The 26,824-nt window shown below is 41.2% G+C and overlaps 3 protein-coding genes across 5 annotated transcripts; 1 reads left to right on the top strand and 2 right to left on the bottom strand.

Annotated features, from left to right (window-relative positions):
* Positions 1 to 312: 312 nt before the first annotated feature.
* Positions 313 to 13,296, bottom strand: LOC115142558 (phosphatidylinositol 5-phosphate 4-kinase type-2 beta). Of its 2 annotated transcripts, XM_029682097.2 has the most exons (11): positions 12,651 to 13,296; positions 10,030 to 10,127; positions 8,718 to 8,814; positions 7,367 to 7,519; positions 6,923 to 7,069; positions 6,092 to 6,130; positions 5,823 to 5,876; positions 5,282 to 5,395; positions 4,775 to 5,033; positions 1,520 to 1,623; positions 313 to 1,352 (listed from the first exon to the last, which is right to left on the bottom strand). In XM_029682097.2, exons 1-11 carry the CDS (start codon positions 12,792 to 12,794, stop codon positions 1,272 to 1,274), a joined length of 1,290 nt encoding a protein of 429 aa, XP_029537957.1. In that variant the 5' UTR covers positions 12,795 to 13,296; the 3' UTR covers positions 313 to 1,271. The 2 variants fall into 2 exon arrangements, with proteins under 2 accessions (XP_029537957.1, XP_029537958.1); XM_029682098.2 differs by lacking the exon at positions 5,823 to 5,876.
* Positions 13,297 to 13,826: 530 nt separating this feature from the next.
* LOC115142556 (polycomb complex protein BMI-1-like) lies at positions 13,827 to 19,605 on the top strand. Its single transcript, XM_029682094.2, has 9 exons — positions 13,827 to 13,960; positions 14,669 to 14,796; positions 14,962 to 15,058; positions 15,192 to 15,247; positions 16,944 to 17,082; positions 17,442 to 17,478; positions 17,724 to 17,822; positions 18,061 to 18,141; positions 18,312 to 19,605. The coding sequence occupies exons 2-9, from the start codon at positions 14,679 to 14,681 to the stop codon at positions 18,684 to 18,686; spliced, it is 1,002 nt and encodes a 333-aa protein (XP_029537954.1). The 5' UTR covers positions 13,827 to 13,960; positions 14,669 to 14,678; the 3' UTR covers positions 18,687 to 19,605.
* A 349-nt stretch (positions 19,606 to 19,954) lies between these two features.
* LOC115142557 (CDGSH iron-sulfur domain-containing protein 3, mitochondrial-like) lies at positions 19,955 to 22,665 on the bottom strand. Of its 2 annotated transcripts, none has more exons than XM_029682095.2 (3): positions 22,340 to 22,665; positions 21,271 to 21,387; positions 19,955 to 21,049 (listed from the first exon to the last, which is right to left on the bottom strand). In XM_029682095.2, exons 1-3 carry the CDS (start codon positions 22,442 to 22,444, stop codon positions 20,864 to 20,866), a joined length of 408 nt encoding a protein of 135 aa, XP_029537955.1. In that variant the 5' UTR covers positions 22,445 to 22,665; the 3' UTR covers positions 19,955 to 20,863. The 2 variants fall into 2 exon arrangements, with proteins under 2 accessions (XP_029537955.1, XP_029537956.1); XM_029682096.2 differs by lacking the exon at positions 22,340 to 22,665 and adding an exon at positions 21,704 to 22,055.
* Positions 22,666 to 26,824: the final 4,159 nt, after the last annotated feature.

Genomic DNA, 26,824 nt, shown 5'->3' with positions numbered 1-26,824 from the left:
TGTTATTTGTGAGCAAGTAATGAAAGATGAGGGCTTAACTTTGTTAAATGCCAGATTTATCAGATTGATAATTGTGTGGATTATCCGTGCTGTAATGACTTAATAAAACGGAAAGATAGCCAGTAACCTTGTGAGAAGAACAGTCTCCAGGGACTAATTTGAATTAATTGAGCGGCTAAACAGCTATTGACACTTGTCTCTCGACACGGAATAAGTCATTATAATAACCTAATTTAAAACCATCGCTACAAAGCACAAAAGAATGATCTTTGTTAGTCAAAGGTGAGAAAATGAATTACATTCAGGAAAAAAAACAATAACTCCCTTTTAATATGTAATGAATCCTTTTCAAGTAACTTTTCTGATCTAATGTCTGTTACAAAACAATACTGTATACAAACACAAATGCTACATTAATGTAAACGAGATATAAAAATGATTCATATGGTAATAAAACAAGCATTTGCTTTAGTATTCCCCTTTTTTATGTGGATTTTCCTTTACCAACCAAGTTCATGGTAAAAATGTCAAAAGTTTTCAGAACAATATGGCAACGTAACATTCAGACACTTGTTTTTTTCTTTTTTAGTCATAATGCTCAGATGCTAAATTCAGTGGTTTGACGTTTCAACTAACTGGCAGAGTCATGTACATTTCAGCCATGCATTTTGATATTGCATTTATTTACGTAAAACCCTTATTAATCTCCTGCATTTCCAATTTTGATACTGTCGGCTGCGGACCTCCTGACAAGTCAAGGAGGCAGAGTTCGGTCAAAAGATTCATGCGATCTGACCGCTTCTGTGTCTGTGAGAGGTTTGTGTGTGTCTGAAAATAATAACGAACAGACGGTACTAAACAGACTCCTACTGCTGAAGCTGACACTCTTTCAAGGCATTAGTGAGACAGTTCCCGTGCTGGCGTGAGGACTAGTATAAGGTGGTGGGGAAGGCAGAAAGGGGGAGGGTCTCAAATATCCTATTGAACTCTGTTTCACAAGCCTTCCTTGTCGAGCGCTCAGATTGAGGTGGCTGGGGAGTGGGACATGGGGGTGGAGAAGAGACACGTTGCTTTTTTTTTTTAAGAAAAAGTCCGGCGCCCCCTCTCTGTGGGTCAATGTAACAGGCTCTTCGTCTGTGCATCCTTTCAGTCTGTCATCCCCAGAGTGAGTAAGGGGTGGGGCTAAATCAGGTGGGAGGGGCAGGAGGAGGGAGAGAGGGGTGGGTGTGGCTGATGACAGGATGTGATTGGCTGGGGTAGGAGAGATGATTCTATGACAGGATGTTGGACATGAACTCAAAGAATCTTTTGGAGTACTGCTCTGGGTTTACGGTGGAGATCTCTGCCCCAGCCTGAAGGAGGGAGAACAGAGTTCAGTGTAAACACATGCACATTAGGAACATACAACTACAATTTATATTTAATAACACATCTTCTCCTTGAAACTACTATATGATCTAGCATCTTTGCAGCCTAATCACTTGGCTTCATGTTTGGTCAAAGGTAGTCCATTACTCACCCCATGTTTCACAGTTTTGGCAGCATGTGCAGCTTTTTTCTTAGCATCGTAGTGTGTGAGGATGTCGATGATAGCCATGAAGTACACTTCTTTCTTCACAGCACCTACCACAAGGAGCAAGACAGTGCATAAGAGTATAAATAGCAAGTATTACGTTTCACTGGGCAGTCCCATTTTTTAATTTTTTTATTTCACCTTTATTTAACCAGGTAAGCAAGTTGAGAACAAGTTCTCATTTACAATTGCGACCTGGCCAAGATAAAGCAAAGCAGTTCGACACATACAACGACACAGAGTTACACATGGAGTAAAACAAACATACAGTCAATAATACAGTAAAAAAAAAAAAAAGTCTATATACAATGTGAGCAAATTAGGTGAGAAGGGAGGTAAAGGCAAAAAAGGCCATGGTGGCAAAGTAAATACAATATAGCAAGTAAAACACTGGAATGGTAGTTTTGCAATGGAAGAATGTGCAAAGTAGAAATAAAAATAATGGGGTGCAAAGGAGCAAAATAAATAAATAAATTAAATACAGTTGGGAAAGAGGTAGTTGTTTGGGCTAAATTATAGGTGGGCTATGTACAGGTGCAGTAATCTGTAAGATGCTCTGACAGATGGTGCTTAAAGCTAGTGAGGGAGATAAGTGTTTCCAATTTAAGAGATTTTTGTAGTTCGTTCCAGTCATTGGCAGCAGAGAACTGGAAGGAGAGGCGGCCAAAGAAAGAATTGGTTTTGGGGGTGACTAGAGAGATATACCTGCTGGAGCGTGTGCTACAGGTGGGAGATGCTATGGTGACCAGCGAGCTGAGATAAGGGGGACTTTACCTAGCAGGGTCTTGTAGATGACATGGAGCCAGTGGGTTTGGCGACGAGTATGAAGCGAGGGCCAGCCAACGAGAGCGTACAGGTCGCAATGGTGGGTAGTATATGGGGCTTTGGTGACAAAACGGATTGCACTGTGATAGACTGCATCCAATTTGTTGAGTAGGGTATTGGAGGCTATTTTGTAAATGACATCGCCAAAGTCGAGGATTGGTAGGATGGTCAATTTTACAAGGGTATGTTTGGCAGCATGAGTGAAGGATGCTTTGTTGCGAAATAGGAAGCCAATTCTAGATTTAACTTTGGATTGGAGATGTTTGATATGGGTCTGGAAGGAGAGTTTACAGTCTAACCAGACACCTAAGTATTTGTAGTTGTCCACGTATTCTAAGTCAGAGCCGTCCAGAGTAGTGATGTTGGACAGGCGGGTAGGTGCAGGTAGCGATCGGTTGAAGAGCATGCATTTAGTTTTACTTGTATTTAAGAGCAATTGGAGGCCACGGAAGGAGAGTTGTATGGCATTGAAGCTTGCCTGGAGGGTTGTTAACACAGTGTCCAAAGAAGGGCCGGAAGTATACAGAATGGTGTCGTCTGCGTAGAGGTGGATCAGAGACTCACCAGCAGCAAGAGCGACCTCATTGATGTATACAGAGAAGAGAGTCGGTCCAAGAATTGAACCCTGTGGCACCCCCATAGAGACTGCCAGAGGTCCGGACAGCAGACCCTCCGATTTGACACACTGAACTCTATCAGAGAAGTAGTTGGTGAACCAGGCGAGGCAATCATTTGAGAAACCAAGGCTGTCGAGTCTGCCGATGAGGATGCGGTGGTTGACAGAGTCGAAAGCCTTGGCCAGATCAATGAATACGGCGGCACAGTAATGTTTCTTATCGATGGCGGTTAAGATATCGTTTAGGACCTTGAGCGTGGCTGAGGTGCACCCATGACCAGCTCTGAAACCAGATTGCATAGCAGAGAAGGTATGGTGAGATTCGAAATGGTCGGTAATCTGTTTGTTGACTTGGCTTTCAAGACCTTAGAAAGGCATGGTAGGATAGATATAGGTCTGTAACAGTTTGGGTCAAGAGTGTCCCCCCCTTTGAAGAGGGGGATGACCGCAGCTGCTTTCCAATCTTTGGGAATCTCAGATGACACGAAAGAGAGGTTGAACAGGCTAGTAATAGGGGTGGCAACAATTTCGGCAGATAATTTTAGAAAGAAAGGGTCCAGATTGTCTAGCCCGGCTGATTTGTAGGGGTCCAGATTTTTCAGCTCTTTCAGAACTTCAGCTGAATGGATTTGGGAGAAGGAGAAATGGGGAAGGCTTGGGCGAGTTGCTGTTGGGGGTGCAGTGCTGTTGACCGGGGCAGGAGTTGCCAGGTGGAAAGCATGGCCAGCCGTAGAAAAATGCTTATTGAAATTCTCAATTATGGTGTCTGTTCTAAAATTAGTTTAATGTTAATTAAAGATGCACTATACAGAAATTGCTCTAGCATTTCCTGGTTGCTTACCCAGCTATACACAATACCCCATAATAACAAAGTGAAAACATGTTTTTTGCTAAGTATTGAAAATGAAATATCTAATTTAAATAAGTATTCACACCACTGAGTCAATACTTTGTAGAAGCATCGTTTGGCAGTGATTACAGCTGTGAGTCTTTAAGGGAAAGTCTCTAAGAGCTTTTCACACCTGGATTGTGCAACATTAGCCCATTATAAATTTTTTAAAATTCTTAAAGCTCTGTCAAATTGGTTGTTAATCACTGCAAGACAACCATTTCCAGGTCCTTTTTTGCAGTATTATTTAAGTGACTTATTGCAAACAGGATCCATGTTTTGGAATATGTTTTATTCTGTACAGGCTTCCTTTTCACTCTACCAATAAGGTTAGTATTGTGGAGTAACTTCAATGTTGTTAATCCATCCTCAGGTTTCTTCTATCACAGTTATTAAACTCTGTAACTGTTTTAAAGCCACCATTGGCCTCATGGTGAAATCCCTGAGTGGTTTCCTTCCTCTCCAGTTCGGAAGGACACCTGTATATTTGTAGTGACTGGGTGTATTGATACACCATACAAAGTGGAATTCATAACTTTACCATTCCTCAAAGGGACATTCAATGTCTGTATGTTTTGTATAGCTATCAATAGGTGGCCTTCTTTGAGAGGCATTTCAGATTTCAATTTTTTATTAATATGTAAACATTTAGAAAAACACAAGCCCACTTCGACATTATGGGGCATTTGTGTGCAGGCCAGTGACAAAATCAAAAATGTAATCAATTTGAAATTCAGGCTGTAACACAACAAAATGTGGAAAAAGTCCAGGTGTGAATACTTTCTGAAGGCACTGTAGATAGAGAGTAGCACAAATATAGCATAATTGCATAGAAAAATCACTTGACAACTCAAGAAAGACAGTCTCTTACTGTCGTTGCTCTTAATTGCGTAGACGTCCACGGAGGGGTCGAACTCGCCAGGGCCAAAGAACCCGCCAAAGTTGAGGGGGTTCCCAGGGCTGTCTGGAGGGGTGCCGAAGGAGCCGGTGAGTGCTCCTCCCATCCCATCGTTCTCGTACTCCTCCTCCTCTCCTCCTGCCTCCACCTCCATCTCCTCCTGCTCTGCCCGGTCCACATCATGGATCCCCACCAGGAGACTGTAGTCCATGATCTTTAGAGTGGCCAGGAACTATGTACACAAACAGGAGAAAGATGTCAGATATTGTAACAAATGTTCTTTTGGGAAATTTGGAGGACATTAAACTCACTATTCTTTTTCTATTTGTCAACCTAAAGTCATGTCTTTGTTCACAGGTGAAACTGGTTGAAAGGACTAGAAACCAAACATAATGTGCAGAAGTCCATTTACGGATATTTTCACAATGACTGTAATAATAATAAAAACATCAAATCGAGCAGCCGTGAGATGTCTCCTACCTCTACGTCGCGCTTTAGTTTCTCCAAGAAGTACTTCTTGTTGTCATCTCCTATCTGCAGCTTCTGGCCCTCGTTCAGAAAGTCGTTGTCCTTAAAAGTGGGGAGTTCCTTGGCCTGAGCAGAGTGATAGAAATTAGAATCAAAATATTCTGAGATTGGCACAAATGACAGAGGTCTTGATTTAGTTTCCACTCATTATCCTTGGATTGATTTTTTAGGAAGAACAACCATTTCAGGTATTTCCTCTCGGTGTAATGGTTTAAGACGTTGGGTTTCTCGAGCGAGAGGTCCGCAGTACGAATCCGACCAGTGACATTGGCTTCACCAGGTTCTGTCCGTCCCTCACTGGGTGTGAACCAGCAACCTTCTGTTCCCAACAACAACTCAGCAGAGTCACAAAGCAGTATCACGCACCGCTCTACAAAAGACGTAACCAGGAAGGGAAATAACTACTTCTAGGTTTCAGAGCGGGTAATGTAACTGACATGGTGGATACTACTAGAGCACACACAGCTAACTATTCCACATGGACTACACTCACCCCCTTTTGACTTCCCCCTCTGCGCAGCATAGACAGCAGTCGGACATGGCCCAACTGTGGATGTGTTATTTAATTTGTGCTTCATTATCATTAGATGGAAAAAACAGTATTTCCGTACTTTTCTAAAAAGTATTTTGACCTGTAAATGAGTTTTGTTTTTAGCTGGTTAGTTTGATGCTTTTTTTTAGCACGATCCACAGTTATTTTTAGGGTGCTGTCATTGTACCCCAACACTCCTCTCATCATCGTATATATGTAAAAGAACACACCTTCTCTTTGTCACTGGCTTCCCTTGAGACTGTGGAACCCTGAATGAGAAGGAAAAGAAGATCATTCACAGAGATGTAACGGAATGCAGAGTTAGAGACAGACATTCTTTGCATCTTTGTTCCCCCTTTGTTTCTCCTGGACTTGACAGTATGGTTATAACATTGTCATATTTCAGAAAGCAGAACTGTTTCCCCCTGAGAATGCCTGGCAGCGACAGAGTTGTTTGTTGTACGGGAAACGGTGTTCTGAGAGCCAATAGGCATGCACGCCGTCACACCTCTGTTCTCAGTGTTGTTGCCCGTGCACAAAGAGACCGATTTGCTGAGCTTTTCCACAAGAGCAGCATTCTTAACCATTTCCCCTTCTAGATGCTCCAGAGTGGTGCAGCGGTCTAAGGCACTGCATCTCGTCACTACAGTCTCTGGTTCGATTCCAGGCGGTATCACATCCGGCCGTAATTGGGAGTCCCATAGGGGAGGCACAATCGGCCCAGCGTTGTCCGGGTTTGGCCGGGGGTAGGCCATCATTGTAAATAAGAATTTGTTTTCACCGACTTGCTGAGTTAAATAAAGGTTAAATAAAAATGTAATAAAAAAATAATACATCACAACCATTGGAGCAGAAAATAGTCTGGCTCAAGTTCTACTGGGAACCGGAATACTCTGCAAGCACCCTATGCATTGAGCTTGTTACAAATGCCCTTAGCCCAATGAGCACCAACAGTGTTACAGCTGGAAGTGTGCTCCTAGTGCCCTACTGAAGTTAGTGTACTACCAGTAAGTGTTCTCCCAGTTGGTTCCCTCCAAGCTAGTGTGCACATCGACACCTACCTTCAGGTCGTACTTGCGGTGCACGGTGAGACGGTGGCTGAATACATTACGGGTCACCACCATGTACGTCTCAACCCCGTCCACTGTTAGCCGATACATTCCCAGGAACTGGGGGAGCAGAGTGCTGCCATGACACTCCACTATGAACTGAGGAGACCCAGAGGAGGAAAGGAGAGGGGAAAGAGGAACGGGAATGAGTAATGCAAAGGAAACAGGGAGAGAGCTCCAGTAATGAAGTCGGCATAAATTGTTAGCTATTACAAAAGGATAGTCCCACCAAATGGAACAATTCAACGATATTTCTTCAGCAGCACATTGAAAGGTCCTCAATATTTTAAGCCAACATGCTCCCTTCAACATGTATTAAGAGGGCGTATGTTTGTACAGAAAATACATTTAAAAAATTCAAACGTGTTATATTTGTGCCTGTGGTAACTCTCCCACCTGGTGGTACTTCTTGAGGATGTTGTGCATCTCGGCGATGTCTTCGCTGGACACCGTCTTGATGACGAAGCGGTGGTCGTAGCTGGACAGGAAGCGGTTGCCAAAGCGCCCCTGGGAGTCGCTGTTCAGCGGGGCGCTCCTCGTCAGAGAGTTCTGATGATGATCCACCACAGGAGGGAGCCCGGGGGAGAGAGACATACAGAGCAGAAAATTGAGGCTTTGACATGAATGAAAAGCCCTCTGTAAAGAATGTTTCATAATTATTTCACGAGTTAGTAATGGATCAATGGATTTCATTTACATAGAGCTATTCCAAGCTAAACAAAAAACACTTCACATAGCGATCCAGTCAGCAAGGCTACCAAGTTAGTTGAACTTAATGTAATAAACTATGCTTGGTATCGCTAAACACTAAAAACACCCACTGTTTACATGTGAGAACTCAGTAAAAAGGGGACAGTCTTTTAGTTCTATATCAACAAATGCTGATAAAGCCTTACTATATTGGGCTGAGGGATGAAATGCTAATAAAGCCATACTACATTGGGCTGAGGGATGAAATGCTGATAAAGCCATACTACATTGGGCTGAGGGATGAAATGCTGATAAAGCCCGACTACATTGGGCTGAGGGATGAAATGCTGATAAGGCCTTACTACATTGGGCTGAGGGATGAAATGCTGATATAGCCTGACTACATTGGGCTGAGGGATGAAATGCTGATATAGCCTGACTACATTGGGCTGAGAGATGAAATGCTGATAAAGCCTTACTACATTGGGCTGAGGGATGAAATGCTGATAAAGCCTGACTACATTGGGCTGAGGGATGAAATGCTGATAAAGCCTTACTACATTGGGCTGAGGGATGAAATGCTGATAAAGCCTGACTACATTGGGCTGAGGGATGAAATACTGATAAAGCCTGACTACATTGGGCTGAGGGATGAAATGCTGATAAAGCGTGACTACATTGGGCTGAGGGATGAAATGCTGATAAAGCCTGACTACATTGGGCTGAGGGATGAAATGCTGATAAAGCCTGACTACATTGGGCTGAGGGATGAAATGCTGATAAAGCCTTACTACATTGTGCTGAGGGAAGAATTGACATCTGCTATGAGTCAAACTGGGCAGGGAACAACAGGGAGTTCCCTCTGGTACTCTGATCTGCACTCTCCTTAATTGTCCTCTACCCGTTTGACATTACTGAGCCGTGCCAAGCAAACGTCTATCCTCATTCTGTCTTTCAGTTCACTACTGTTAACCCATCCTCAAATGGTCTTTCTCTTCAGTTAACCCATCCTACATTCTTCCCCTTAGACATCTCCACACAGGAGACCATATTTTACCTGATAATCCTGGTCATCGATGCAGAACCTCTCCCTCAGGTTGCGGAACACCATAGGGCAGTACTCTTTGAATTTAAAGCGGCTGGGCAGGTTTTCTCTGAGAGATACAAAGGTATTGACGAGTGTTAATAGAGAAGAGTGTGTTAGCCCATTAGCATTCAGAGTGTTGATGTCATCTGAGGAATCATTGGACTAGATAACGGAAATGTGAGAATCTCTTGACCAGCATACTAGAGGTGCTTCACTATGAGGATGATTTGCATTGCAAAGATGCTCAGTTAAGTTTTGAATTAATGTTCTGACAACAACATCAGTGTAGTGTGGCGTAGTGGAAATCGCCAGAGGCATAATCTTGATTTTACTTACGCAGGAAAATCAAAGTAAGGAATGTGATATATCAGAAGATGTGTAATATAATTATTACCAACCTAAAATAGTCATATAATCATACAGATCATCCGGCTTTTAAACACATTTTCGGTAAAAATAGCTTCTAAAATATATGTAAACAGACCATTATTTTTAACAGACCAATTTGTGTTGTTTTCTTGGAGTGCTATTACATGACACAATATAAGTACTTGTTATATTACAACTTGTCTAAGTCCTATCATCAACTGATTTCAGCCAGTTTATGGCTGTGGATTGATTGCATCGTTTGAATGAAATGTTGGCATTTTGGCAGTTCGTTTGAAAAATGTATGGAATCATTCCTCTAAAACTGTCTGGCTAGCTAAATTCTTCAAATGCATTACTTTACACAATATCTCATCACAGCACTGGCAAATCATGGTTGACCAACTCTCTGACCCAAATGGCTGACTGTTATCCCATCATATGAGGGTTCATGTCCATTCTAGTATTCTAATTCTATAGTTAGTCCATTAGCAGAGTGTTGATGTCATCGGAGGAACCCACTGGACTAGATAATGGAAATGTGAGAAGCTCTTGACCAGCATACTAGAGGTGCTTCACTACGAGGATGATTTGCATTGCAAAGCTGCTCAGTTAAGTGTTAAATTAATGTTTTGACTACAACTCCAGTGTAGTGGGGATCGCTAGACCCATGGTGAGTTATATTACAGGTGATAGAGGAGCTTGATCTTGCTAGTGATTTAACCACGTCATAGACCATTGGGCCAACCAAGCCAAGACCTTCTCTCTCCTAATCAGTAGCATAACATAGTGTTAACAGACTTCAGGTCTGTACTGTATATTTCTAAACAATGCAGCTAAACTGGCCTCTTGTTTGAGTTTATATGGGCAGTAATATGGTATGGCAGGTTGCAAAGTTAGAACTCAGGATACCTACTTGTTAAATAGGTGGTTGTCCACTTTGATCTTACTGTAGGCTTTAAAATCATCAGGCATCAGCATTACTGGTACAGGAACGTTACTTAACTCGTTGATCTGAAACAGAGGGGAGATAGAAAGAGCAGGAGATCAGAAGATCAGAATAGAATTGTAGAGCAGGGAAGAGGAGGTCAACACGCTAATCCCCACACCAGACCAAACTGCAGTGAACCAGTGTCTATTTACTGACAATCATTCACTTTGGACCAAAGTGAACTGACAGCAGTGCTCTCTGGCTGAGTCCCCTTGTCACATTGTTGATCTTATCTACCGAGACAGATTCACTGTAAGGAACAGACTGATTCCCCGAGCGAGCCCTCTCCATAGATGTATAAACTCCAGACAGTAAGAGGAGTGGCAGGGAGGGAACGTGAATAAACACTTCAAAGAAAAAAGGAGACAAGAACACATCCAGGAGACGCAGACATGGCTAAAATAGGGGAGACATTTGAAAAGTTATCTTGAGGTGGGAAAATAATAGCATATGGAACACAAACACATTGAATTGTATGGAATATGCAGGACATAGCCTAGTCGCCTCTCATAGAGCTGCTGCTTCAAGGGATAGACTCTCATTCAACTGTCTGACATGCTATGAGGAATCACTGTTTAACATGCCCACAGGTTAGGCTCTGGTAGATAGTGTGTCCTTCAAAGGTATCATATTTATTTGTCATTAGAGGCATAGCTTAATGCCTTCAGTAGGCAGACAATCGATATCCTGACTATATGTTGGATTATGTCTAATCAACCTACACAAAAAGTTTGATGAAGGTGGTCCGTTGTCTCTCAGTTGGTAGAGCACAGCGCTTGTAAAGGCAGGGTAGTGGGTTCGATTCCTGGGACCACCCATCCGTAAAATGTATGCACGCATGACTGTAAGTCGCCGAAGATATAAGTGTCTGCTAAATGGCAGATTTTATTTTAAGTATGACGAAGGCTCATATCAGATTTGAAGATGTAGGTTATTCCCGGTGTTGGAAAGCCTGTAAGGCTGGCATTATCTACCATCAAGACTGAATCCGTTTTTGAAGGGAGTTTCAATTAAATCTGTATTTGGCTATATGCTCCGACTGACAAAGGTCTTCTCTGAGCAAAAGCTTAGCTTGGAACTGAATTCATTCAAATTTGTGACGAGCAGAACAATGTTACGACTGACTACCAAGGTGAAATATATTGTGGTTAAGACTAAGGTTATGGGAGCCTTGAGGAGAAGGCTCTTTGACGTCTTTCTTGCAAACGCCTAAATTAGCCTGCCGCCTACACCTTGAATCTACACCCAGCATCCACAACACACTGAACTTGTCCATGATGATTATTGCAGAATGCGTCACAGGATGATTATTACAGCTTCACTAAATATGCAAATTGGTTAATTAAATGCCATTGTCTTCTCCATACAATAACTGTCCGTTTGACTATAGTCTATATTTATCCTTATCTTTCTTATATAAGGTATTGAAATATACATAAAATAGCCTCACTAAAAACACAGCAAATAGAGGGGGAAATCAAGAATAATTACAGACAATAGTACATGCAAGATGTAATGTACATGTTAGTGTAGGCAACATATTGAAATGCATGCAAACATTGGAAGTGAAATTATGCATCAGCACTGTTATTCAAATAGTGAATGAAGCGAATCAAAAACTGCAAGCCTGGGGCATCATATTCATGCCAGAGATATTGATCTGGAGGTGTCAGTCAAGCAGGGAAGGGGGTGTGTTCGCCTACTACTGCTGGCCACAAAAATGGAGCCTTGAAGCTCTCTGCAATCTATTTGGTGATCGCAGCATTCATTTGAGTGAGAAACTTGATGCATTTGGTGAAAAACAGTATCAATAAAGTGTCTTTTAGGATGTGTTGAAGACACTGTCCATCCTTCTCCCACTCAAATTAGACTGTGAACCTATTATTTTTATGGTTGAGTGTTCGAATGTGTACTTCACACTAAACCACATTAAATCAGGAATATAGGCTAGAATATGCAAAATGTTAGATTTGCCGCTTTCTCATTCATTGATGCCTGTAAAACAATAGGCAGGCAGGCTGCGGTTGAGGCTCAATGCAACCTGCTACTCTCCAACAGTCACACCCCTCTCTGGCCTGCGCTAGACATAATGAATGCTTAGGTTGGAGCAGTGCTCACGACCTCCTCTCCTAACCAACTAACTAGCTCACTGCAGACCACCACACATCCCACAGAACAGAATACGTTATGCAGCTTGTGCCAAATAATGCCTGCAAATTGCGCGGGTAATGTGAAATGTTTATGTTCAACGTCGCAGCTATTTGCTGCACATTTTTAAAGCGCACGCGACTGGCACACCAAATAGCTAGATTGTTGCTACATTTATATTCCTGACCAGGGAGGATGGTGAATGAAGGGTTAACAGCTTTCACCTGAGCATCAGACTAAGTACCTGGCTAACACCCATACACTACAGACGATGGATGAGTTCTAAAATTGGCTTTTGTCAATCAAGCAGCTGGCTAACTATCGCGTTACCGTTAGCTAGTCAAAACACCACATAGACAAACAAGCTAACTTGGGAACATGAACAAAAATACATTTACCGTATGGTTGACACCCCACATTAAAACGCTGAGAATAGGCTCACTTGCACGGAATAATTTTACTTTCTGTCCTATAAAATGTTTCTTTTTCGTCTTCGTTTTGCTAGCGCTCACCGGCGCAACGCTGGTACAGTTGGATGACATGTCTCCTGTTGGGAATAATTTAGGCAACGCAAGACAGCACTGTAATCAAACAGGCTAGTTGGGTCTTATCACTCCAGACAACGAAATTTGCAGTAAGAGCGTGATATCTATACATGCATTGTCGTATCCGCTATCCGATTTGCAGGGTCTTTGAATCAAATTAGATTCTGTAGTAAATTAACGGGATTGCATGTTGCGCGGTCACCACCCTTCCTCCAGAGCAGGCCGCACGGTTTCAGTCCGGAGCGGCACACAGACCAGTTTCTGGCATAGATTGTTAGCCGGCCATCCAGCTACAGGCAAGGTTGCCTTTAGCTAAGCCGCAGTCTTCTTTGATAAGTAATACACTATTGGTGGACGACTCCTCTCCTTTCTGGTGTCGTTTGCTACCCACAACGATTTGAGGTGATTTTATTTAGAGGTTAGTAATCCCATTATGATGCGCCTGAGATTGTTGTCACCAGTTTTGGGGTCTCCTCAAGATGGCGTCTAAGACTTGAACGTAGCAAAGCGAAGTGCGCCCCCAAGAGGCAGAGAGTAGAAGCGCGTACTGTAGTTGGTACCTTGAAAGTGCAGCGACATTTTGGTCAGTAAATCTCTGTATTTGTAAAAGCTGCTGATGGCAAAATGAATACTATAAATCATATATCAGGATTTATCAGAGTAAATGTCTAATTCTAATTGAATGGTGATGAAGCAGAAAATGCATACATTTCATGTGTAGGCCTATGGCTATGAAGCTTGCACTTTTTACAGTCAAATTGACCCGCAACATCCTACAATAAATCCAATAATATGGTAAAAACTTCAGGATTCTCTCTAGAGGAGCTAGGGGGGCGTGGTTGTCCGTCTAGGGATGGTTGTCAAAAAGAAGATGCATGCAATGACTCCTTCATGAACAAATGTGGTTAATGTATAGGGGGGGGTGGGTGTTTTAGCGACTTATCAGCGACAGCTGTATTTTTTTTTAATGTAGCAAATACATCGTATATGGCAGGCGGCAGGGACTGGAAATAATATCACGTGACCACAATGGGCGGTCCTCTGACTATGTGGGGGAAAAAAAGCCATTTTCTGGCGCTGCTGCAAAATCTAACGTTAACCGACTCAAAATAATTTACCTGTATCCACGTCGGGCGGTACTGGTGTTTTTCATGTCAAATCAGGTAGGAAGCAAAGAAAGGCATCAATTGTTTTTATTCGCATAATGCGATGCACAGGTACATCAACTCACAAACTGAGGTACTCGGTGTTATGTTTGGATTCTCTCTTGTTCGTTTCTCATATCCAGTCCTGTCACTGAATTTAAGATGGCTGCTTTGTTTCCCACTATCCAGCTAAGCTTATTTTTCGTCTATCTTTACATAGTTTTTATTAGATTTTTCTATAATGCATAAGAACCCACTGGTACAGGAGGGGCTCATTGTGGGTCTTCTCGGGGTTTGGGGTACGTGCCTCACCGTGCACAGGAGGCCCCACTGGGGTAGTCGGGTCTAGACTACAGCAGTTCCAAACGTATTTTGTTAGATTGTTGGATGGGTAATATCTAAAAAAAAAACAACCAGGCTGGAAATAATTACAAAATAAATGGTCATACACTAGTAGCCATTCTATGTAGTAGCTATGACACTGGTCCATTACAAGAAGCATAACTGCTTCTAACAAAAAAAGTGATCCATATTATTATTATAGACAATATCCGTGGACCACATCAATATGTCAGTACACATTTTGTATGTGTAGGCTTTGTGTTTGAAAACATGTCAACAACAGCAAAAAAAGGTCACTAAATGTGTCATGTACTTTAGTGGTTCAAATCTTGCTACCCAATAAATAATCAGTCATTCTTTGGCTGATGGTTGTTCTTTTTGCAGATCCTTCCAGATGGATAAAATGCAACCCAGTCGGCTAAAAATCACAGAGCTGAATCCTAACCTGATATGCCCACTGTGTGTGGGCTACTTCATCGATGCCACAACCATCGTGGAGTGCTTGCACTCATGTAAGATTCCTAAGTCCACTGCATTATTCTAAATGCATATGGGCTAGACTATATGGCCTATAAACTGATGTAGAAAAGGAATGTAGATTTACAATGCATTTTCGTTTCATAAAAAGTCCTACAGTAAGTCACCTGCTTTAAGTCTGTCTGTCTGTCTTACTTCAGTCTGCAAGACGTGCATTGTTGCCTTCCTGGAAACCAACAAGTTCTGCCCCAGATGTGATGTGCAAGTACACAAGACGTGTCCACAGCTCAGCATCAGGTTAGTCACATTGCATGTGTGTGCGCGCGCACACGTCTCTCTCGGAGTACTTGTGTTATTATCTGTCTATAAGTGCAACCAACATGGTCTTATCTTTAGTAAGTGGCTTTATCATTTGCATATCCTTTCTCAGGTCAGACAAGACTCTACAGGACATTGTATACAAGTTGGTGCCTGGATTATTCAAAGGTAAGACCATATATCTTGAGTAAGGGGTTTTCTATACAAATACTGAACAAAAAATATAAACGCAAACTATTTCAAAGATTTTACTGAGTTACAGTTCATAGAAGGAAATCAGTCAATTTAAATACATTCATTAAGTCCTAGGTCCTAGGTCCTAAATTCATTAAGTCGGATATGAAGGTCTTGGGGCTGGCATGGTTACTCATGATCTGCGGTTGTAAGGCCGGTTGGATGTCCTTTTTTAGGGGGTAGATCAGCTTTAATATTGAAGATTGATAGAAGCCACAATCTATGTAATTGTCTGCATCATTTCCAAAAACCTATTTATATATATAGGCTATATATTATATATATATACACAAATACAGCTGTCATCAAGGCAAAAAGGTGGCTACTTTGAGGAATCTCAAATATAAAATAGATGTTGATTTGTTTAACACTTTTTTGGTTACTACATGATTCCATATGTGTTATTTCATAGTTCACTATTATTCTATGTTGTAATGAGTATGTGTGTCCAAACTTTTGACTTCTCTGTATGTGTGTATGTATGTATGTATATATATATATATATATATATATATATATATATATATATAATTGTGTATAATAATTTTAATTTAACTTTCGCTGTCATTTGTGTATCTGTTTTTAAGCAATGTGCAATGGAATCAGTACATCCCTAATCTCTTCACAACTATTTTGCAATCTGTATGGCACAGCTGTCAATTTTCTGGTCCTTAAATGAAACGGGGATACTTTTTTAGCACAATTTCCTTTAACCAATTATGGTCTTTAATGCAGGGCCGACACAGGTTTTTCCCCCCATCCTCTTGCCTCTTCCATTTTTTGTGGTAATGCTGCAATTAGTTGGTTGTAATTTTGGATAGAGCAGACCTTTCCATATATTTTTGTTAGCTGCTAGTGTGACTCCACCAGTCCTATTTATGATATAATTTACAAAGATTATACTGTTTTCAACTCCATTTTTTATTTTATCGGTTAGTATATTTGTTGTAATATTTGTTCAGTCTTTTCTGGTGGATTAAACTGAAATTACAACCAACTTTAAGATTTGTTTTAAAAATGGCAATATTTCTTAGATTATTTCATTTTCAAAATACCGAAAGTGAGAGGTTGTAATCTGTTGGATGTACTTCCAAATTCTCTAAAACAATGTATGAGGTGGCTTATGGTAGAGAAATTAACATTAAATGCTCTGGTAACAGCTCTGTTGGACATTCCTGCAGTCAGCATGCCAATTGCACGCTCCATCAAAACTTGAGACATTTGTAGCATTGTGTTGTGGCCTTTAATTGTCTCCAGCACAAGGTGCACCTGTGTAATGATCATGGTGTTTAATCTGCTTCTTGATATGTCACACCTGTCTGGTATCTTGGCAAATGAGAAATACTCACTAACAGGGATGTAAACAAATGTGGGTGCACAATTTGAGAGAAATGTTTTTTGTGCGTATGGGACATTTTTGATATTTTATTTCAGCTCATGAAAAATGGGACTTTACATGTTGCATTTATATTTGTGTTCAGTGTACATTGCAGTATTTTACAAGGAGCATATTTAGTGCTAATTACAGTACAATAAGCCTGTTTGAGCCCGTGAACAGTTGCCCCCTTTTCATAATTAAAAGCGGACATATGCCAACGTCTTTTTCACTCTGACTTTTTGTTTACATCAGATGAGATGAAACGAAGGCGGGACTTCTACACAAACCAGGAAAACCAACACCTGGAGCCAGGAGAAGTGGTGGAGGAGCCAACTATTATTGCAGAAGATGAAATCATCAGTCTCTCCATTCAGTTCCATGAGAAGAACAAGTAAGTTCTAGAATGTGTGATCTCTTAGTCTTTTTCATGCAACCAATTAGATAGGATGTTTCCTGTAGAACAGACCAAATGTGTTATAATAGGGCTGTTTCCTGTAGAACAGACCAAATGTGTTATAATAGGGCTGTTTCCTGTAGAACAGACCAAATGTGTTATAATAGGGCTGTTTCCTGTAGAACAGACCAAATGTGTTATAATAGGGCTGTTTCCTGTAGAACAGACCAAATGTGTTATAATAGGGCTGTATCTCTACGTGCTAATAAGTTTGTTAACAGAAAGCTGGGTAAAAAAGCATTTCAAAACAAAGCTATGCTCATCTTAACCCATGCTGTTTTTCCATTTTCTTATAGAAGTGACACACAACCTATGAATACAGAAGGAGACAATGTGAGTGATTCAACCATAAAATGCTAACCCAGTAAATGCTGATGTAAATTTGTCACCCACACTATCTAAATGATAATACATTTAATTTAAAAACGACTGTCATGCGTGCATACATTGCAAGCGCCATGCTCTACCAACTGGGCCATACAGGACCACATTTGTCTAACCTTTCATATTATGTCCTGCCCTTACCCTCTAGTTATAAAATCGGTTCTAACCACACGTACTGTTCTCTTCATTTTCAGACCAACAGCAAACGCTTCCTGCAATGCCCGGCAGCCATGACCGTCCTGCACTTAGCCAAGTTCCTGCGTAGCAAGATGGACATTCCAAACACCTTACGGGTAATTCCTACAGGCTGCACAGAACCGCCTCACAACTCCATAGATAGCCATAGCATACACCAACAACGGCTTTGTCGCAATACTGTATTTTAGTGACAAGCTGCATTCCTATACAGTGGATCATGTGTGCTTTCACTTAGGTGGACTAGCCCCATACTTCATACTTATTCCCATACTTCACACCCTTCTCTTGGACTTGTGTGCTATTAATGTGTAATAGTGCTCTCTACCTTGACAGATTGAAGTGCTGTACGCTGATGAGCCCTTAAAGGACTACTACACGCTGATGGATATTGCCTACATGTATTCTTGGCGACGTGTAAGTGCCAACTGACACACTGGCTATAACAACAACACTGACCAAGCTTCAGTTGTCACTTCCAACCCTAATCCCAACTTCACTAAACATCTACGTTGCTAGGTCCTAGGATCTGAGTGATCTTTCACGTGTCTGGAGAGTTCTCATCTTCTCTCTGTGACTCTTTGCAGAATGGCCCCCTCCCCCTGCAGTACTGGGTCAAGCCCACCCGGAAGCGTCGACGGCTGTCCCAAGGTGCCGCCCAGGCTCACTCTGACGGTGTCAACACAAGCCCCACCTCTGAGAGCGACTCCCACAGCGACAAGGCCCTGAGCCCGGCTGGTCAGGCCCCCAGAGCCTCCACCCTGCCCAGCCCTGCCCTCCGAGGCCAACCCTCTACCCTTCAGAGCCCCAGCGGTACCACAGGACCCAACGGTACTCAACGGCTCCCTCTAGCCTCCAAGTCAGGGAGCAACGCCCGCAAGGTGAATGTCAACGGCAAAAGCAATGGAGCGGCGACTGAGACTAGGGGAGGGGACAAAGGGGCTGTACCGCCACCAACCTAAATCTAATACATCCCAGAAACATGGAGAGTGGAACGGAATTGCCCCAAAATGTCGGAGTAGCCCCTCAATGGACCAATGGACAGACAAGGAGAAAATCTGCCAAGAGAGTACTAAGAGAGAGGGCGATTGTGATCAGCAAAAAGACTGTCAAGTGCAGCCAAATAGACATTTAATTTCAATGTGTGTGTGTGACTGTGTGTTAGAGTAAAACATACATACAAAATGTACAATATGTATCCAATGTGAGCATTCGTGCATACCTGGTCATGTATATAGAGTATCTTTTATACAGGATATTGTAATTGTTTTGTAACTGTATAATATGCAGTCGGTTCAACGATTCCTTCCCCCAAATCTTCAGAAATAATTTGGCTTTAAAATATCAATTTTGACAAAATGCTGAATGGCATTGCAAAGCCAATGTCCATATATATAAATATTAACTAGAAATAAAAAAGCAAGATGTCTTCTTGCCGTCAGTCATACTGTATATAATAACTCTGGTGTATGTAGATAGATGCAGTACTTTCTACTGGTAATGGCCCCAATCACCAAGGACAATAGATATGTACGAAACGTTTGATGCACTTTCTTTGAAATGCAGATTACAGTATACGAGTACTGAACTTCCCTGTGCTTTGACATTAGAAAGCCATTATTTATCAAGCCCCAAGCAGCACTACAATTGTCTGAAAAAACGTAGCTTACCGTACATGTTTTTCAACATTACATACTGGTACCCGTTCTACTTACAGAGAAATGAGCTCAAAGGGAATTGTATATCTGACCATGTACACCATGTTGTATTTTCATACACTTTTGACATTCCCTCAATGTATATTTTGACCATTCAATGATATTATTCTAAAATATCAGCCATATGTGCATGTTTAGGTCATTAAAAAGTTTACTTACTTGGTTTTGAGTTCAGTGTCCCATTCTGATTAGTTTGAGTTATGTTCTCGAGTAGTTCAAATATCAGAACTTGCCAGTGCTCTTGTGATTAGTCTCCATTTGGACCTTTAATACATATCTGAAATTGCTATCAAAAACATTTCATAAGTAGCAGAGCTTTTCATTATGCTGCTATTTAGAAATGTTTAACTTGATTTTAAGTTGGGATCCATGGCAACTATGTGCTCTCCAAAGAATCTGGATTTTCATGATTTCAATGCAGAGGATGTTTTAGGTTGAAACGTTGCATTTCTTCATAAGTGACATACAAAACAGGTTATAGCATGGCAAAATGTGACCGTAATTAAGAGAAATTTTAAAAAGTATTTGATCATTTTAATTTCAACACAGACAGAATACACCATGGAGGGAATAATACATCTTAAACAATTCATCTTACAGCAAGCCTATGATTTAGTGTTCTATTACAATACTTGATTTTGAGAAACAGTCCATCACAATACTTGTGCGTATCATTAGCGGAGCATTAACATTTTAAATATCTGTTTCATCACAATTTACAGAAGCACCAGTGCATACCACACACAGGGCAATTCCACGGTAACATAATGATTTTTCACTTTAAAATGTATGCCAAACAAACCAATGATTGCAAAGAATGAGAAACTGATTATGTTACCTAACTTTGCATCTGCACTCTTCAAGTAAATGTTTTTTTGTGGAAATTGTTAAAACTAGCCATTGTGCATAAAGTTGAATGGTTTGATTAACTTTAATCATTGGTTTTTACATTTTAAAAGTAAATCTCAGCATCATTCTGTTATCTTGGAATTGCCCCATAACAAGTATCACTTTGCAGATTGCCTATCATAGGATGAATCCTTAATTGAGTTGTTCACAGCGCTCTTATGTCATGCAAATCTTGTATGGACGACAATGGGAGATTTGTTCAAAGCTAGTGCTAAGCCAAGAGTTTCCCATTATATTATAATGGGGTTCCTAACGCTGCGTTTAGACATGTAGCCCAATTCTGATATTTTTTCCACTAATCAGTCTTTTGACCAATCACAGATCTTTTCACATCAGATCTAAGCATGTCACAGTATGTCAGATATGTACATAAGTCATCTGTTTGCCATCAATCACCCAAGTGCAGAGCTACTTTCTGAACCAGTGATTCTGGTCCTACATCTCCAGGACCAGAACTCACGAGGACCCACAGCTCAGTGAATTGGACAAAAACATATTCAGCGCCTAGCCATTCAGGAGTCTGTGTTCTCTGGGAGCAGGGCAGACTGGATGAATTCCTGCTTGTGAGTGCCATCGCAGTATGGTGGGTTAGCGGTGTACTTGCAGCCACACAGCCAAGCTTTGGAGTCCTTCTCAGGGATGAAGCGCAGAGGCATCAGGCCCTGGGCTTTAGTCTTGTGGGTTCCATCACAGAAAGGCTAAGACAGAAAGATGGGAGAAACACGACAGCGTTTGAGGACCTCAAATTCTAAATTAGTTACTGCTGCTAGATTCTGTGTCACTGAATAATCTGCTGCGTTGGTATGCTAAAGCAAATCTGATCCAATTCCACATGACAGAGTTCAATTAACCTGTTTCATTGAAAGTAGAGTGATGGGCGCATGGTGACCAATGTAAAGCATGATTGTAGTGCCCTCACCTGTTTCTTGCTGTGTCCACAAGTGCACCATGAGTAACGCTTTCCCCCTACAAGCTCCACCTTGAAAGGCTTTTTGGAAGCGATGACAGGCTCACTGGATAGACTGGAGAGCTGGACCTGTAACGATAAGTTTCAGATTTAGGGTAGCAAAACTGATTTCTAATATGCAAATTCTGTGAATGCATCCTACAAATGCCTGTGTGTGGTCAGCAAACAAGAAAATGGAAAATTATATTACGGCAGATAACAATAAATCACTTCCTCCCAATGCTATAGAGTAGGAGTAAATCCTCACCTCACAACATTGTAACCCACCATTTGAATGCAGGCTGCCGTTGCAACCAAAGACAACTTGTTTACATTCACAAGAGAGATTGTGTTTTGTTGTTAACCATGTGAAACTTCTTCCTTGAGACTTTAATCGTTTGCTTACCTTTGGGGCAGTAATAATCGGCCAGGTCCAAGGTTGTATCAAGGTTGCAGAAACTAATTTGCGCACTCTGTCTGACATGATCGTGTTCATATTTGGTTGTGGGTGCGTGCTATTAAGTAGCCTGCGGCTGCTACTCTGTGGTCTGTATATTGTTATTTATAAATAAAGCCTTCAAATTCAACGTATTCATATTAGTGACAGACAATTAGCAACAAAATGAAAATGGCATCAACAACCAACGTTAGCTTCACTTGAGATAAGGACGAGCGGAACTTTGTGTAGCTAACGGGTGGTCATGTAGAGGTGGCTTCCGGGAATTAGTCACGTGAGCCGCTGCATGCGCTTCTCTCCAACCAAGATGCGCAGCATTGAGGGGATTCGATTATCTGGCCTAGGTTACCCCGTTGGAAAGAGTTTCACCGGGTGAAAGGTGAATTAGTTTAACCCTTTAACCTAACTCATAACCTTGACCCTAACTCCAAGCCTAGCTAGGTTGCCACCTAGCTAACATTAGCTACAACAAATTGGAATTCGTACCATATCAAACGTTTAACAAATTTGTAACATATTATAAGAATTGTAATCCGTAAAGTATCATACACAATGGATTATGGATATCTGAAAATTAATACATACCATACGAAATGTAATGTATACTAATTGAGTATCCCGGATTACGTTTACTATGTTACATATACCCCAGAGTCCAGGTTGCAAGCCCAGGAAGCAGCCCAGTTCCATAAGGTAGGTAGCCTGGCGGTTAGAGAGGTGAGCCAGTGGCCGGAGGGTTGCGAGTTTGAATCTCAGGTCCGACTGAAAAAATCTGTCGGGAAGTGAGCTGGCAACAATTGGTTGCTGGCATTACATTCCTAGATGCCATTTGCCTGCTGTTGTGGCCCTGAGAAAGGCACTTGACCCTCACAACAACAGCTCCCAAAGTGTTCAGTGTGGCAGCCACCCTGCACCTCTCCAAAACCTGTGTTTTTTTTCAAGGGGTTGGGTTAAAAGTCACATTTTGGTTCTATTTATATATTTTTTGTTACACATTAACTTAGTTTAATAACGATCATCATATATCAGCTATATGAACTTGCCCGACGCCAGCATGTTAGACAAATATGAATACAACATATTTTTATTTATTTGTTGCAGTAGGCCTATTTCACTATCCTTGCATCATGTCTTGCCTCCAGTTTGAGCTCAGGCTCCTTGATGATTTCCTTTGAACATGAACATGAGCTTTGTTCTATGTAGGCCAAAAGTCACTGTTTTCTTTTAATATCTACATTGCCTGACTGTTTCTCAAAATAATGCATGGTTTAAGGGAAAAAAAAATAAGAATGACACAATGTGTATTGAAATAGTAGGCTGTTATTTATTACCCTATGGACAGTGACAAAACATAAATGCCTTTATCCATTTATCATAAATAAAATGTTTGTCAACAAGTGATTTATGAACAATCAATATAGGCAGTACAGTATACGGAAGTTAGCAGCTTCATGACATGTTTTATTTATTTTTTTACAAGTTATTCATTTTAAACACTTTTTTTCCCACTGAGCTGACTAGATGCTAGAAGATGACCTTGAAATGTGTGCCATCACAGTAAGGTACATTTTTGGTTTGCTTACAGGGACACAGCATAAGGGTGCTGTCCTTCTCGGGAGTGAAGTGTGGTGGAGAGATACTGGGTGCTTGAGTCCTGTGAGCACCGTCACAGAAGGGCTGACAGAGAAAGGGCGTCAGAGAGAGAGAGAGAGGTAGCGAGACTGTCAGAGCTATTGTTTCACTGATTTAATTTGTAAATTATAGCACAGATTACAATCTGAAACGTCATTCTCATGTAGAAGACCTAAAAATAGCATATAGGCATAAATCACCTCTGCTGGAATTGGAAAGGGTTAATATTGCATACATTTTGGCTCATCAGTTCTAACCCTTCTTTCGTTTTTTCGTTTTTTTACATTCAATGCCTTGAACTAGAACTCTGCTACACGACCCGAGCCCGACAGGCCCCGACATTATACATCAGGTTAGTCAGGCCTGTTTTTTCATCAATAACTAGGGTACAGGCTAGAGTTCTGCACAGTATTATTCGCCTACCTCCTCATGCCTTTTGCACACATTGTATATAGACTGCCCATTTTTTTCTACTGTGTTATTGACTTGTTAATTGTTTACTCCATGTGTAACTCTGTGTTGTCTGTTCACACTGCTATGCTTTATCTTGGCCAGGTCGCAGTTGCAAATGAGAACTTGTTCTCAACTAGCCTACCTGGTTAAATAAAGGTGAAATAAAAAAATAAAAAAAGGCAGGAATTTTAAGCCAGAGTACTCTACTTTGAACATTCAATGCCTAACACTCACCTGTTTCTTGCTGTGTCCACATGCACACCAGACATAGCATTTGCCTCCAGTCACTTTTCCCCTGAAAGGCATCTTGGCAGTAACGACTGGCTTATTGATCTGAGCGGAACACTGCATCTGAGGAAGAGGTAGTTTAGTCACACAATAATAGAGTATTGCTTAGTCTTGTCGTATGACAGAAGTGTTGATCCTGGCACTGAGAACTCATGGTGCAGTGGTTCCCAAACTGTAGCAGCCCCCCCATAAATGTTATTTAATTTTAAATGTACTCTTGAAAGTTGTAATAGTAGAATGCGCAAGGTGACATTTAGAAATGGGATAGTGCATCATCAGTATTCTTCTTGTCATGTCAGTCATTGCATACCTTAGAGAATTATTTATAACAGAAATGTCCAGATCAACTAGCCCATGTCAGCTAATGTTTTTAAGCTAAGTTTTTTTAGTCCAAAGATTTTGTAGTAATGGTCAAGTCACTCAATATTATATGACTACACATTAGAAATGGCAAAATGTATAGAATTACAAGAAAATTAGCTTTAAAATGGCAAAATAATTATCTGCACCCCATGACAAAATGTGTAGAATTGCAGAGAAAAAGTTTCAAATATGCAAAATGTTCTCTCCTTGAAAAAGAGGAGTTTGAACACAGTTTGTGTCATGAACAGTGCTTGTGATAGAAATAGGTGGGGGGTCGCGGCATGTTCCCCAATGCTGGAAGGGGGGCTTGAATTAAAAAGTTTGGGAACTCCTGCCATGGTGGACAATCTTTTTTGTTCCAACCCAGCACCACGAAAACGTACTAAAATAATGTAACTTGGAATTTAATAGCCTCTTCAGTGGACCTGCCAAATAACTGTTAAACTTTGCTTTAGCTATTTCATTAAGGATTGAGATGTAATGGCACATTGCTGCTTCACTAATTATTTTTTTTTAAATGTATTTATATAGCCCTTCTTACATCAGCTGATATATCAAAAGACTGTACAGAAACCCAGCCTAAAACCCCAAACAGCAAGCAATGCAGGTGTAGAAGCACAGTGGCTAGGAAAAACTCCATAGAAAGGCCAAAACCTAGGAAGAAACCTAGAGAGGAAACAAGCTATGAGGGGTGGCCAGTCCTCTTCTGGCTATGGAGATTATAACAGAGCATGGCCAAGATGTTCAAATGTTCATAAATGACCAGCATGGTCAAATAATAATAATCACAGTAGTTGTCGAGGGTGCAATAGGTCAGCACCTCAAGAGTAAATGTCAGTTGGCTTTTCATAGCCGATCATTCAGAGTATCTCTACCGCTCCTGCTGTTGAAACTGGAGCAGCAGCACGGCCAGGTGGACTGGGGACAGCAAGGAGTCATCATGCCAGGTAGTCCTGAGGCATGGTCATAGGGCTCAGGTCCTCCGAGAGAGAGAAAGAAAGAGAGAGAAAGAGAGAATTAGAGAGAGCATACTTAAATTCACACAGGACACCGGATAAGACAGATATAACAGACTGACCCTAGCCCCCCCGACACATAAACTACTGAAGAATAAATACTGGAGGCTGAGACAGGAGGGGTCAGGAGACACTGTGGCCCCATCCCAAAAGCACAGCCCCCACACCACTAGAGGGATATCTTCAACCACCAACTTACCATCCTAAGACAAGGCCCAGTATAGCCCACAAAGATCTCTGCCACGGCACAACCCAAGGGGGGCACGTTAGTGACTCAACCCACTCAAGTGACGCAACCCTCCTATTCACTACCATATGAATGGCAGTTCTGTGCCATGGGTGAATAAGGTGTGTTCTCTAATGACTATGCAGGTTTTCTTTGAACAGTTGCCCTTCTGTTATCTACTATGAAAAACATACGTTGTTATTTCATACAGTGCCTTATAATTAGTCTTTAAATGCTAGAATCTAGATTTATATATTCAAATATATAATAATAATAATATAATTGAATATATTTATTAAAATACACATGTCAACAGTGATACTTTAATACTCATATCGTCTATTTCAAGTATTTTAGTGAGGCTTTACAGAGAGGCTGGAATCCAGATCGCACCAGAAAGCTGACAAAATGTGTTATTCTATAACTACTGCACTTGCAGTCAAATCTCACAAGCGACCTACTTACAAAAATGGATTTGCCTTGAGTTTATACATACGCTTGAATTGGTAACAGCTGCAAATAGCCGAGGTTGCCTCAAAATTGCGACGGTCCCATTACGCCTTGTTCCTATGATCACGTTTATTCTTCCTGAAGCGGCGCGCGAGCATCTTTGTTTGACGTCCCGGTTTTTAGTAAGGCTACCTCCTAAGAAAAGTCAGACAAAACAATCTCCAGTAGCTTTCACTTCACCCTTTTCACAAAAAAATGAATTAAAAAGACAAGTTAGACCGCCCACAACAAGTATCAACTTCCAAATGGGTTTATATCGCCAATGACAATGATTGTAGCAATATTTTGTAACACAGACAGGTAAGCTATTGGCCTATAAATGTAAAAAGGTCCACTTCCATACAAATCAAATTTTATTAGTCACATACACATGGTTAGCAGATGTTATTGCGAGTGTAGCGAAATGCTTGTGCTTCTAGTTTGGACAATGCAGCAATATCTAACATGTAATCTAACAATTCCACAACAGCAACCTAATACACACCCATCTAAGTAAGGAATTGAGTAAGAATATATACATATAACACCGATCCCGAAGAAGTTAAAGTGACTAGTGATCCATTTCTTAAAGTGTCCAATGAT

This window comes from Oncorhynchus nerka, linkage group LG15 (genome assembly GCF_034236695.1).
Source record: "Oncorhynchus nerka isolate Pitt River linkage group LG15, Oner_Uvic_2.0, whole genome shotgun sequence".
NCBI classification, from domain to species: Eukaryota; Metazoa; Chordata; class Actinopteri; order Salmoniformes; family Salmonidae; genus Oncorhynchus; species Oncorhynchus nerka.
The sequence above is the reverse complement of the archived record's forward strand: the minus strand, read 5'-3'. Positions and strand labels throughout refer to the sequence as shown.

What these genes read in the sequence shown, in the direction of transcription:
- LOC115142558 (XM_029682097.2), bottom strand. Translation starts at nt 12,794, where the DNA reads ATGTCATCCAACTGTACCAGCGTTGCGCCGGTGAGCGCTAGCAAAACG. An exon ending in TCGATGACCAGGATTATCAG is followed by an intron (nt 7,520 to 8,717) that starts GTAAAATATGGT and finishes GATCATCATCAG; the next exon opens with AACTCTCTGACGAGGAGCGC. An exon ending in GAGGGGGAAGTCAAAAGGGG is followed by an intron (nt 5,396 to 5,822) that starts GTGAGTGTAGTC and finishes CACTCTGCTCAG; the next exon opens with GCCAAGGAACTCCCCACTTT.
- LOC115142556 (XM_029682094.2), top strand. Translation starts at nt 14,679, where the DNA reads ATGGATAAAATGCAACCCAGTCGGCTAAAAATCACAGAGCTGAATCCT. An exon ending in TGTCCACAGCTCAGCATCAG is followed by an intron (nt 15,059 to 15,191) that starts GTTAGTCACATT and finishes ATCCTTTCTCAG; the next exon opens with GTCAGACAAGACTCTACAGG. An exon ending in GGTGCCTGGATTATTCAAAG is followed by an intron (nt 15,248 to 16,943) that starts GTAAGACCATAT and finishes TGTTTACATCAG; the next exon opens with ATGAGATGAAACGAAGGCGG.
- LOC115142557 (XM_029682095.2), bottom strand. Translation starts at nt 22,444, where the DNA reads ATGGAACTGGGCTGCTTCCTGGGCTTGCAACCTGGACTCTGGGGTATA. An exon ending in TATACATTACATTTCGTATG is followed by an intron (nt 21,388 to 22,339) that starts GTATGTATTAAT and finishes TTATCGTTACAG; the next exon opens with GTCCAGCTCTCCAGTCTATC. An exon ending in GTGGACACAGCAAGAAACAG is followed by an intron (nt 21,050 to 21,270) that starts GTGAGGGCACTA and finishes TTTCTGTCTTAG; the next exon opens with CCTTTCTGTGATGGAACCCA.